The sequence below is a fragment of the Pristiophorus japonicus genome, chromosome 18 (genome assembly GCF_044704955.1).
Source record: "Pristiophorus japonicus isolate sPriJap1 chromosome 18, sPriJap1.hap1, whole genome shotgun sequence".
In the NCBI taxonomy this organism is placed as follows: Eukaryota; Metazoa; Chordata; class Chondrichthyes; family Pristiophoridae; genus Pristiophorus; species Pristiophorus japonicus.
The window spans coordinates 53,935,469-53,948,537 of record NC_091994.1 but is presented as its reverse complement, the minus strand read 5'-3'; the positions used below and the strand labels follow the sequence as shown (position 1 = coordinate 53,948,537).

Genomic DNA, 13,069 nt, shown 5'->3' with positions numbered 1-13,069 from the left:
CAGGTCGCAGGCATGGGGCAGTGATACAGTTCCAAACAAGCTTTTGGTGAGGCTCATCTTGGGAAATGGGAGGAGAACAGAATAAGAGGACAGGAATTTTAAGGAAATAACAGAGGGTGAAGAAGTAAAAAAGTGAAGAGAATGGGAACTGACAGAAGGGTAATTAAGCCAAAGAGTTGAGGGGTTAAAAAAAAAAGCACATTTCTAGATTGCTTGATCATTTCCATAGACAGGAGTGTATTTATTTTTATGCTTTTTTAAAAAAGCTCCATATTTGCCCATGTCAATATATTAATCATAAGTTGGTTCAGCCAGAGTCTAAACAATGACTCTTGGTTTGTCTGGGTATTTGGAAAGACACATCATGTTGGGAAAACCCTTGGATCTCTGTAGGTGTGCGAGATGGGCAAGCTTTTTTTTTGATAGTGAGAAGCTTTCAAAGGACGAGTGATTATATTGAGGATTTGGAAAGGCTGCAACATCATCATAGGCAGTCCCTCAAAATCAAGGATAACTTACTGCCACTCAAAGTGAGTTCTCAGGTAACTGTACAGTCCAATACGGGAATTACAGTCTGTCACAGGTGGGACAGACAGTTGTTGAAGGAAAGGGTGGATGGGGAGCCTGGTTTGCCACATGCTCTTTCTGCTGCTTGCACTTGTTTTCTGCATGCTCTCGGCAACGAGATTCAAAGTGCTCAGCACCCTTCTGGATGCACTTCCTCCACTTAGGGGGGTCTTTGTCCAGGGATTCCCAGGTGTTTATGGGGATGTTGCACTTTATCAGGGAGGCTTTGAGGGTGTCCTTGAAACGTTTCCTCTGCCCACCTGGGGATCCCTTGCCATGTAGGAGTTTCGAGTAGAGCGCTTGCATTGGGAATCTTGTGTCGGGCATGTGGACAACGTGGCCCGCCCAACGGAGCTGGTTGATTGTGGTCAGTGCTTCCAATGTTGGCCTGATCGAGAACACTGATGAAGTTTTGGAAAAGCTGCAGAGGAGGGCCAGTAGACTAATTCCCAGTATAAAGCATCTTCGTTATCAAGGTGGACTAAAAGAGGTGGGACTCTACAGTTCGAAGAAGCATAGACTTAAATGGGGGATCTGATTGAGCTTTATAAGATGACGAAGGGAATAGATTGCATTCCAGTTTGTTCCAATTAAATAGAGGTCACAATTTTAAGTTGAACAAGGTCAGATCCAGGTTAGATGTTAGGAGGTGGTTCTTTTCCCAAACAACAGTGAACATCTCGTGTGTTGGACGCTGATTCGCCGAATTCCTTCAAGCATCAGTTGGATTGGTTTCTGGTTGGGGGTGAACATCAGCTTTTACAAAAGGTAGGTACTTCATGGAATTCAGGGCCAGAGGGATCTCCTAGATTAGTTTTGATTGCCTAGCTGGGTGAGAGGAATTTCCCAGTTTTTCCACCTCTTCCAGGCGATCACATGGTTTTAGGTGGGGAGTGTATCTATTGTGATCATAATTGTTTGGGACAGGTTCGATGTACCAGAGGGTCTTTACCCGTCCATCATTGTTCGTAGAACACGGGAAAGTCAGTAAGGGCTGCAGGTTAAAAAAGACGGTGGGGGGGGGGGGGAGGGAGAAGAGAAAGAGAAATGTTCTGCTTTATCAGAGGAATTGGTCTGTTTAAGTCAAGAAGAATGACTACTGATGTGGGATAGCAAAGGCGTTTCAGTATTCTTGGGTGTTACACAAGAAGTTGTATAGATTGACTTATGTGAATCTACTTCAGTGAACTCTTACTATATGTTCACCGTAATGCAGAACTAATTCCCTTCAGCAATATGAAAGCTTGTATCATATAACTAAAATATTTATCTGACATTTTGTTTACAAGAAGTCTGTTATAGTTGGATGTCAAGTTGGAAACGTGAGATACATGCACGCTCTTAAATGTAAAAGGCTATGTCACTGTCTGCTTTACAGCCACTTCACATTTTTTTTTAAATCTAAGAGTGAATTAAGCGACTGTGGGCTGGGAGCAGGCCACCAAAGCAGGAGTCAATTAAAATTCAAGACAATATTTACCATCTTCCACAGGAACTGTAGCATAGCGGATATGTTACTGGACAGGTAATCCAGAGGCCTGGACTAATAATCTGGAGACACAACTACAAATCCCACCATGGCAGCTGGGGAATTTAAATTCTATTAATTAAATAAATCTGGAATTAAAAAGCTAGTACCGGTAATGGTGACCATGAAACACCCGGATTGTTGTAAAACCCCACCTGTTTCATTAGTGCAATTCAGGGAAGAAAATCAGCCATCGTTGCCTGGTCAGGCCCATATGTGACCCCAGATCTACAGCAATGTGGTTGACACTTAACTGCCCTCTGAAATAGCCCAACAAGCCACTTGCACTCACCACAACATTCTCAAGGGCCACCATAGATGGGCAATAAATGCTCACATCCAGAGAATGAATTTTTAAAAACGGATATTGTAGTCGAATCTTGTGAAATATTAACAGAATCTACATTATAGTGTCAAAACAGCAGAATTTAAGAGAAGTACATTTTTCCATGTTGAGTTCTTTCTAGATGTCTGAAGAATTGGCTAGGATAGATTGGCAAATGATATTTAAGGGGTTGACAGTGGATGGGCAATGGCAGACATTTAGAGACCACATGGATGAACAACAACATGTCTGGCGTAAAAATAAAAAAGGGAAGGTGGCTCAACCGTGGCTATCAAGGGAAATCAGGGATAGTATTAAAGCCAGGCCAGAAATAGCAGCGAACCCGAGGACTAGGAGAAATTTAGAACTCAGCAGAGGAGGACAAAGGGTTTGAATAGGGCAGGGAAAATAAGAGTACGAGAGGAAATCTGCAGGGAACATTAAAACGGACTGCAAAAGCTTCTATAGATATGTAAAGAGAAAAAGGTTAGTAAAGACAAATGTAGGTCCCCCGCAGTCAGAATCAGGGGAAGTCATAATGGGGAACAAAGAAATGGCAGACCAATTGAACAAGTACTTTGGTTCGATATTCACTAAGGAGGACACAAACAACCTTCTGGATATAAAAGGGGTCAGAGGGTCTAGTAAGGAGGAGGAACTGAGGAAAATCCTTATTAGTCGGGAAATTGTGTTGGGGAAATTGATGGGATTGAAAGCCGATAAATCCCCAGGGCCTGATGGTCTGCATCCCAGAGTACTTAAGGTGGTGGCCTTGGAAATAGTGGATGCATTGACAGTCATTTTCCAACATTCCATAGACTCTGGATCAGTTCCTATGGAATGGAGGGTAGCCAATGTAACCCCACATTTTAAAAAAGGAGGGAGAGAGAAAACAGGGAATTATAGACCGGTCAGCCTGACATCGGTAGTGGGTAAAATGATGGAATCAATTATTAAGGATGTCATAGCAGCGCATTTGGAAAGAGGTGACATGATAGGTCCAAGTCAGCATGGATTTGTGAAAGGGAAATCATGCTCGACAAATCTTCTGGAATTTTTTGAGGATGTTTCCAGTGGAGTGGACAAGGGAGAACCAGTTGATGTGGTGTATTTGGACTTTCAGAAGGCTTTCGACAAGGTCCCACACAAAAGATTAATGTGCAAAGTTAAAGCACATGGGATTGGGGGTAGTGTGCTGACGTGGATTGAGAACTGGTTGGCAGACAGGAAGCAGAGTAGGAGTAAATGGGTACTTTTCAGAATGGCAGGCAGTGACTAGTGGGGTACCGCAAGGTTCTGTGCTGGGGCCCCAGCTGTTTACATTGTACATTAATTGTTTAGACAAGGGGATTAAATGTAGTATCTCCAAATTTGCAGATGACACTAAGTTGGGTGGCAGTGTGAGCTGCGAGGAGGATGCTATGAGGCTGCAGAGTGACTTGGATAGGTTAGGTGAGTGGGCAAATGCATGGCAGATGAAGTATAATGTGGATAAATGTGAGGTTATCCACTGTGGTGGTAAAAACAGAGAGACAGACTATTATCTGAATGGTGACAGATTAGGAAAAGGGGAGGTGCAACGAGACCTGGGTGTCATGGTACATCAGTCATTGAAGGTTGGCATGCAGGTACAGCAGGCGTTTAAGAAAGCAAATGGCATGTTGGCCTTCATAGCGAGGGGATTGGAGTACAGGGGCAGGGAGGTGTTACTACAGTTGTGCAGGGCCTTGGTGAGGCCACACCTGGAGTATTGTGTACAGTTTTGGTCTCCTAACTTGAGGAAGGACATTCTTGCTATTGAGGGAGTGCAGCGAAGGTTCACCAGACTGATTCCCGGGATGGCGGGACTGACCTATCAAGAAAGACTGGATCAACTGGGCTTGTATTCACTGGAGTTCAGAAGAATGTGAGGGGATCTCATAGAAACATTTAAAATTCTGACGGGTTTAGACAGGTTAGATGCAGGAAGAATGTTCCCAATGTTGGGGAAGTCCAGAACCAGGGTTCAAAGTCTAAGAATAAGGAGTAAGCCATTTAGGACCGAGATGAGGAGAAACTTCTTCACCCAGAGTGGTGAACCTGTGGAATTCTCTACCACAGGAAGTTGTTGAGGCCAATTCACTAAAAATATTCAAAAAGGAGTTAGATGTAGTCCTTACTACTAGGGGGATCAAGGGGTATGGCGAGAAAGCAGGAATGGGGTACTGAAGTTGCATGTTCAGCCATGAACTCATTGAATGGCGGTGCAGGCGCGAAGGGCCGAATGGCCTACTCCTGCACCTATTTTCTGTTTCTATGAATGTTGAATGAACAACTCTGTAGTGGTTTGGTTTACATAATTCCCTTGAAACCCCTTCCTGAACGTTACAGGAAACTTATTTTGAGTGAGGTGCAGAGGCACAGGGGTTCAGAGGGAATTCCAGAGATTGTGGCACAATTCAAAATGTGCAAGAAGATATATCAGGGGAAGAGAGAGGAGGATTGTAGTGCTAGAAGTGATTATGGAGATAGGGAATGGTGTGGCTATGGAAGGATTGACAGCCAAGTATTTTAAATTTGAGACATTGGAGGATTAGGAGCCAATGTAGGTCAGTGTTGACGAGAGCAATAGGTGAGCAGGACTTGGTACACAATGGAAAACAGAGTTTTAGACAAGCTGGAGTTTAGAGAGGGTGAAGGATGGGAGGCCGGCTAGCATACCCCAAATGTCTTTGCTTCTGTGTACTTGGGTATAAAAAATTTTAATTAATTATTTTAGCCTGTATGAATCTGGTTAGCTAGGGTTAACTGTTAGATTAGTGTTACATTAAATCTACAAAGGTAGAAAACAAAAAAGATAGTCAACTTACAGAAACTGCTGTCAGGCTCTCAGTGAGAAAATAATGTTTTAAAAGCCCAAATCTTATTAACCCGTTATCAGAGACCACCTTTCTGGTAGAAGTTTATGGGGTAGAAATTGCCCTCTGCCGGAAATGGAGCGCACCTACCCTTTTTTGAAGTGTTCTGGCCGCAGCAATGGATGCAGCCGCCTATCCGGCGAAATTCAGCTCCTCGGGCCCCCCCCCCCCCAGCGGGGTGGAAGTGGATCATCGTGAGAGCGGAATGCAGTGGCCGCCACTAGCAGGGCAAAACGGAATGTCCACAGCACTGTGCTGGTGATGTCATCACGTTGGCGCATCACCACGTCTCTCCCCTACAGTTAAAAGGGGAGAGCCGCTGCGAACTCTGCAGATATTTTAGTTAGGTCCACTGGGCTACCAAGGAGGGTTTCAGCCGGGCCAGTGGCTTGGCACCCAAGAGGGGCGTGGCAGGCTGCCTGTTGCCAGCCTGGCCGAACCTGGGGCACAAAAAACCACAACGTGGTAGCTGCGGCAGTGCGTCCTCCCCATTAAGGGTGGCTGTGCCGCCATTTCGCAGTGTACCGGCAGAAAAAGCTGCCGGGGGCACTAGCCTCTCCCGCCGGGCAATTTCGGGAGGGGGTCTCCGTCAGACGATAAGGGGTTGGCGCGTGCACACCGCAGCGGGAAAATGGACGGAGCAGTCCCGGACACCGCTCCTGAGATGGGGCCATTTCTAAAATGGTGGCCCCTCCATAGAGAGTCGGCGGCCAGTCCACGCTACCCTGTGGCCGGTGCTTTCCGGCGGCCAGAGGCCTTATCGGGAGAGCCAATTTCAGCCCCCAACGGAAGTGGAGCGGAGCCCAAGATCAGATCAGCCATGATCTTTTAAATGGCGGAGCAGGCTAGAGGGGCCAAATGGTCTACTCCTGGCTCCTGTTTCTTATGTTCTAAGAGTATTAAAAAAAATCCTCTACCAAATATTTCATCGTGAACAAGTTAAAAATTTATTAATCCGCACTTCATATCTTCAGGCACATAAATCACTAAAAATAAATCATTACAAACCACTCAAAACTTCAGGATTTTCATAATTCTTACCTTGCCATATTTACTAAAGAGATTCTTCAAGTCAGTTGCTCTGGTGGCAGAGGACAGGCCACTCACCCAAAGGTTCTTCCCTGCATTGTCTGAAATGCTAGTGGTACCAGATCGGCCTGAATGACAAGGTATTATCTTTAATAAGCAAAAGAACATTTTGTCTGGACCCACATAACTTTTATTTACATAGCGCCTTTAACGTAGTAAAACGTCCCACGGTGCTTCACAGGAGTATTGAACAAGCCAAGGAAAGACATTAAGAAATCAAAAATTGTTACTTTGTAAATACTGCAATTCACTCAAGGCATTCCATACTCAAATCAACAACTGGCGCAGGGAAAAAAAGCTTCAAGGTAGCTACATCACTGTGATGTCTTCATTATGCCAGTTCTACAACCTAAAATTCTGATTTGGGCCAAGACAAGAAAATCCAGAATGTAAAAACACCATTCGACCCACCAAACCCGCTCGAGCCAGATTACATATGATTTTTCAATCATGTGCGTCTCTTCCACATTATATGTTAACCACCTACTTTAATTACATTCCTTGCCCTTTTGTCCTCTGAAAATACAATCCTCTTAATATCTCCACGACCCTACTGTACAGATATCAGTCTAATTCGGAACCTTGACTACAGCCCTGAAACAGTACAGCACATAGTAGCCATCAACTCCAAACACTGGTTAAGATTCTATGGCCTACCTTTCTCATCCTTTGCTGTAGTTTTAGTATCTTTTCCATCCTTGATAGAACTAAAGATACAAAATCAGACTTATTAGATATGGAGAACGGGATTTAAGAAATGTACATTTAAAAAAAAGTCAAACTTTTTCCAATCCAAGCAAACTGTCCAATACCTACCAAAGTATAGAGCTACTGTCAGTTATAGATCACGGAGAATGCAATAAACCAAACATTTTGGATGTAGGGGCATCAATGACATTTTAGATCCCAATTGGAAATGGAACGGTTCAAAAATTGCCTCATTACATTTTTGGTACTGTCGGTGAAGAGTATACACAGAAGCAAAATATTCCAGTTTGTGAACAACCTCTGCAGGTTGGAGGAGAGCAGAAAGTGCAAAAGGAAGTCACCTCTAACGGTACAGGAAAAAAATTAAGAACTTTTAAACAAAAACAAAAAAGATCAAAATTACCATCACTGTGCAGGCCAATTCACGAGACAAGTTTACTGGAATCTTAGTATGAATGAAAAAAAGAAAGCTTCTGATCTAGAACTGAGAAACAACAAACCTCTTGTTCTGATCACTGCCCTCTATAATCGAGGTTTCTTTCTGAGCTGCTTCATTAGAATCACCTTCCTCTTCTGTTTTCATTGCTTCATCTTTGCTTTCCTCAGTTCCTGGCTGCTGTTCTTTCTCTGTGCTCTCAATGCCTGCCCCTTCTAACTCTTGTTTCTGTTGGTCGCTTTCTGTTTCGCTCATATTTGATGTGCTCATTTCAATTTCATTTTTATTGCCACTAGGTACTTGATCGGAGTGCTTCTCTGAGTCGGTCCCCGGTGGTTTTGATTCTTTCTTGGGTGCGTCCAAAAGCAGGTCATTGTCAAGTTCTAGTGTCAGCGCGTCCTCTGCCTGTACAGTAACTGAGATGTTGTCATCTTCTTCTTCTTTCTGGTAGGACTCTATGTTGATCATTTCTTTTGTAGATAGCTGTGCCTCTTCAGGGAGCGGCTCCTCCTCGATAGGGACTGAACTACAAGCTTCCCCCGAACTCTCGGCTACATTCTCCTTCTCTACGGGATCAATGGGAATAGAATAGCACAAGGTTTAATTACCACTGAAATACAGCAAGAACATACACGGAGCTAACATGCCTGCCGTGTAACTATGCAGGACACCGTCCCTAGCTTTCACTAGAACCACAGGGAGATTGGAAAACTGAGGGAGCACACAGCTATCTTTAAAAAAAAATTAAATTCATTGTAATGTCTTCACTAATTTACCAATAGATATTTTATTAACCCCACAAATCGGTAGGAGTCCTCAATGCTGCAAACCGATAACTTTGGAAGTTAGCAGTAGTAGTTCAAGTGAAAACATGACATGTCCATGTAATTCCAAGAAATAGCTGAAGTCAGAAAATTCCTTTGCAGTTCAAGATGATCAGAAATAATTATTTTCAAACTGCATCCATGAGTGTTCAATAAATGTTTCATTTTGATAGTCCCAAGTCTTCTGATTAACTTCATTTCTTCCAAGTGAAGCAAGAGTCCAACAAAACATATGTAATGTACTTGCGTGGGTAGATCGTTCATCAAGTCTTTAATATTCTTGGGTAGATTGCTCTTCCATTTGCTTTAACCTGCAGCATTTCCTTAATTCACTTGCATTTTGTTTTTATTCAAATATCATAAACGGGTCAGTTTCTTTTACTTTGGCAATAGTTCAGTTTTGAGTCTAACACTTTCCTAAGAAATGGAACTTCCACTTTATTGCCCATCCTGTAGAATTTAAGAGGTTTGAACAGAGTACTCTTGTGTACTCATACACATCACCAGATCAAGGTTTGAAAACCAAATTAGATTGCAAAGGAGGTAACAGCACTAATATGTGCTGGCCTTGTATATAAATTATATACATGTCTATGTAGCACAACTGACTCTTTGCATTCTCCCTACCCTCGCCCCAAAAAGTACTCCCACGACAAGTTCCCTCAGGCAAAGAACACCTACACATTTATTATTGCTCTAGGATGACAAAAACATGCCAGAACAAGTTATATTACTATCCCAGTGGATTACACAGGTTGATGAGGCTTCAAGTTCACTGCATGTGTACAACTTGCAGAATTCAAGTTAAATTTGAAATCAGGTGCAGAGGGTTAATATACACCTCAGATGTGTTATTGAGTACATCAGTAGCCATAAAAGTCCCCATAAACTGTTGTGGAAGACTGTGTAAGCTTATTTTGAGTGGAATAATATGTTCAATTTATCACTTAGACATCAACAGAAATGCGATCCCATTCAAAATATATAAAATTTCCCTTCAGAAAAGCTAACAGAAGGTGCTAATGCTGTCAGTTATGTACGGTCAGTTGTGCAACTAGAGCTTTATAGCAGATTGGATGAATGTAGTAGATCTGGGATATGCCTAAGTTTTCCAGTCTCCCTGTACCTGTGCTGCTCTGAACCACTGCTATAATATACCAGAATACTTGCACGTGATCAAGTTTTTTTTTGAGAGAAAAATTAAATTGCACTGGGGCACATGATGAAAGGAGGGGGTTTCTTTAATACCTGTTTCTTCAAGTAAATCTTCAACATCCTGAAAACAAATGAGATTATAAATTGTGTTAATGCTCATCATACAGAATTATGGTCCATAGACCATTCAAAACATACAAAATTTAAGAGCTACTTTTCAAGTTTTTCTTTGGCTGACAGAAGCACAATATAATTTACAAGCAAACATTCTAGTTATCTGAATTACACTTTAATGTATAATGCAATAGTTTTAAAACAGAGCAGAAGCTGACTTTTCTGTGTTCACCTCAGTGAACGTTTCTGCTTTCGCACTCCTGGTACATGCCAGAACACAAAATCAGAAAATTTAAGAGAATTCCAGGTACCGACGCAGATGAAGGATGGTAAAATACATGAACTATTTAAAAGCCTCTCAAGTTAAAGCATTGCAAAAATAAAAGTACAAGGCAGTGATACGGTAACTGCTAATACTGCTGACTGCAACGACATCGATCAATTTAAAGTGCACCATCTTAGTTTACTTCAGCTTTACGAAGACACTGTGTTGTGCACCATTACGTAAATGCAAGTGTTGTACTGTTGAAATTGTCTAGAAAAAAGTACCATAACGCTGTAAAACAGGCTTGTTTTCCTAGGGTATATTTTGTGCAAATAGGGACTTTTGAATAAAATATATAAATATATTTTCCCATTGAATTTCCTGGCATAGTCTAATGGATTATGGTAGTGGGCAGACCCAAGTGGGAAAAAAGACCATATGAGCCATATTCAAAAGGAAACTTTTTTTTTTAAATGGAGCTAAAGAAATCACAGTTCCAGATGGTATGCATCAGAACACTGAAAGAGGTTATGGAGATATAGCAGAAGTAATAACCCGAACAATTTTTCTATGCAGGATCTACCCTGTTCTAAGTCTTGCATACCCATCGTCCTTGCCCTCACTGGCCTCCATTGGTTTCCTATTTCCCAATATATTGATTTACAAATGCTCCATGGTGTAATCTAACATATACCTCATCAATCAATCTCTGACTTTACATTCTAGCCTGTATCTTCTACTCTTTGAAGTCTGGAATATAGAACAAGTTTGTAGTATCAGTTTCTCACAAATTTATACTTTATATCTGTCAGCAGCATTAACATTACCAGCTAAATGAATCTACACAGATTTCCACTACAAAATTGCTTTTATTTCAAGATGCCTTTTCAGTGGCTTTTCAAAATGAACAATCTCAAAATTGCATCCTACTTCTTTAATTGACAGGGATTCCTCCTCTGCAGTGCAAGGCATCTCTGTGTCCAGCATCTCCTTTGCTTCATCCACAATCTGAAACATTATATCAAGCATTAAATTCTTCAGACAAAAAGGGTTCCACTTGAACTGAGAAGCAAACATGCCCATTGAATGTGTGCAGTCAAAATGTTACATATATAAAAGTTTTGTTTGAAATCCAACAGCAATGTGACCCTGCAGTTGCTGGATTCAGTCCATTCAGATGCCCCTTCCAAAATGAAATTCTCATACTAATATTATTTATGTTGGAAGGAGTTGAAAATTCAAGGTGAATTTCGGACAGTCAGATTGTTACACAAATTATTTTCCATGTCAAAAAGATCTCCCCTGTTTCTTGGAACTGCATTTCACCAATGCATATAGTTCAAACTCTTAGCTGTTCAATTTGAGGGTCATCATTGTGGGTTAATGAGTACAGTTCATTCGATTTTACTCTAGGACCGCTTAATCACAACCTCAGAACAGCACCACACCGCTGCCATTGCAACAATGTGATTTCCCTCATTCCCTACACTACCCACTGTGGCGGAGATTGCCATCTTGTGGGCAAATCTGCGCTGTTGACCCCATGTTCAGTAGAAACTATATTGAGATTAAAATCAGAATCACACAAATTTAATCGGATAGTGCAAAACTAATACCACTGTTCCACTCTATTCCCCTGCTTCAAATATTGATAGAATTTCCCCTTAAAAGAGATAATCGACTCTGCCAGTGACAAGGCATTTTATGTGTCAACTTCTGTCTCGTTTTCCCCCTCCACCGAGTAAAGAATTTTTGAATTCCTCCTCAGAATTTTAAATTGATGACCCCTTATCAGACTTCCCAAGCAGAGGAAATAGTCTTTCCTTATTCACTTTATTAATACTGCTCATATTTTTTTTTAAATCTCTTAAAATGTCCTTTCAACCTTCAGTGCTCAACTAGAAATAGTCCCAGTGTCAAGTTTCTCTTCACAACTCCCAGGCATCATCCTGGTTGGGTGCCCAAAACTGAAAACAGTACTTCAACTGTGGCCTCACGAATATTTTGTATAAATTTAAGAGCTCTTAAGAACACAAGAAATAGGAGCAGGAGTAGGCCATACGGCCCTTCAAGCATGCTCCATCATTCAATAAGATCATGGCTGTCAACTCCACTTTTCCGCCCAAAACTATCGTTCTCAGCCTTAAATATACTCAACATCTGAGAAAACACAGCTCTCTGGGGTAGAGAATTCCAAAGATTCACAACCCTTTGAGTGAAGAAATTCTTCCTCATCTTAGTCTTAAATGGCCGATCCCTTATCCTGAAACCATGACCCCCCCCCCCCCCCACCCAGGAGAAACAGTTTCTCAGCATCAACCCTGTCAAGCCCTCTCAAAATCTTATGTTTCAACGAAAACACCGCTCATTCTTCTAAACTCCAGAGTATCGGCCCATTCTTTATGTACCTATTTATAAAATCTAAAATGCTGTTGCCCATTTTATGGCATAGTACTTTCAGGAAATTATTAATTTCAATTATAGCTTGTACAGCCATAGAGTAAACTTTCATTATGAGTCTGGGTGGGATTTGAAACCAGGTCTCCGAAGAAAAAAGGGCAGTAATGTAACCCACTACACTATCCAGTCCCTTCCAGAGTAAGCTAAATTCCAAGTCCAGCTTTGCTCCATTTACACCGGATTCTATCTAAATCGCAATTGAATACAAATACACATCCATGAACAGTGAGTTAATTTAAACACTTCATACTTCGACTGGAACATCTGTGCTTAGAATCAGAGCCGACTCCAGGCGCTCTTCTGTACCCATCTCCAAAGGCAGCTGCATCGTGATCTCTACAGGTAGTCCAACGTGTTCAATATTCTCGGTTAAAGACGCTGTGATTTGTTCAATCTCATTTTCATCAGCACACCCTGCCATTGCACCTTCAATGTCAGTTTCATTCTCAAAATTAACATCCAATGCAGAAATGTCCTGTAATTGGTCAACACTGGCTTCAATATCTTCCTGCAATGAAATATGCAGATTACTTTAGAGTGTGACTATCAATAGGCCAGGAAACAATCATTGTACAGGACTCAAACAGCCATATAATATAGCGCTAAGTTACCCATGTTGAAGATCTAGTAACATCTAAAACAGCTCTAAGGAAGTTAAAACTTATGATGTTGAGTTTAAAGGACTGGAAGCTGGACAAGTT

At 41.7% G+C, this 13,069-nt stretch overlaps 1 protein-coding gene across 4 annotated transcripts in view; it reads right to left on the bottom strand.

Annotated features, from left to right (window-relative positions):
• LOC139228735 (scaffold attachment factor B1-like) overlaps positions 1–13,069 on the bottom strand; it is a 70,329-nt gene that overhangs the window by 36,395 nt on the left and 20,865 nt on the right. For all 4 annotated transcript variants that reach the window (XM_070860041.1, XM_070860043.1, XM_070860045.1 and 1 more), the window contains exons 4-9: positions 12,619–12,876; positions 10,839–10,916; positions 9,623–9,650; positions 7,615–8,116; positions 7,064–7,113; positions 6,359–6,474 (exon numbers count right to left, since the gene is read on the bottom strand). In XM_070860041.1, the coding sequence (XP_070716142.1) occupies positions 6,359–6,474; positions 7,064–7,113; positions 7,615–8,116; positions 9,623–9,650; positions 10,839–10,916; positions 12,619–12,876 (1,032 nt within the window). The remainder of the gene's footprint in view (positions 1–6,358; positions 6,475–7,063; positions 7,114–7,614; positions 8,117–9,622; positions 9,651–10,838; positions 10,917–12,618; positions 12,877–13,069) is intronic.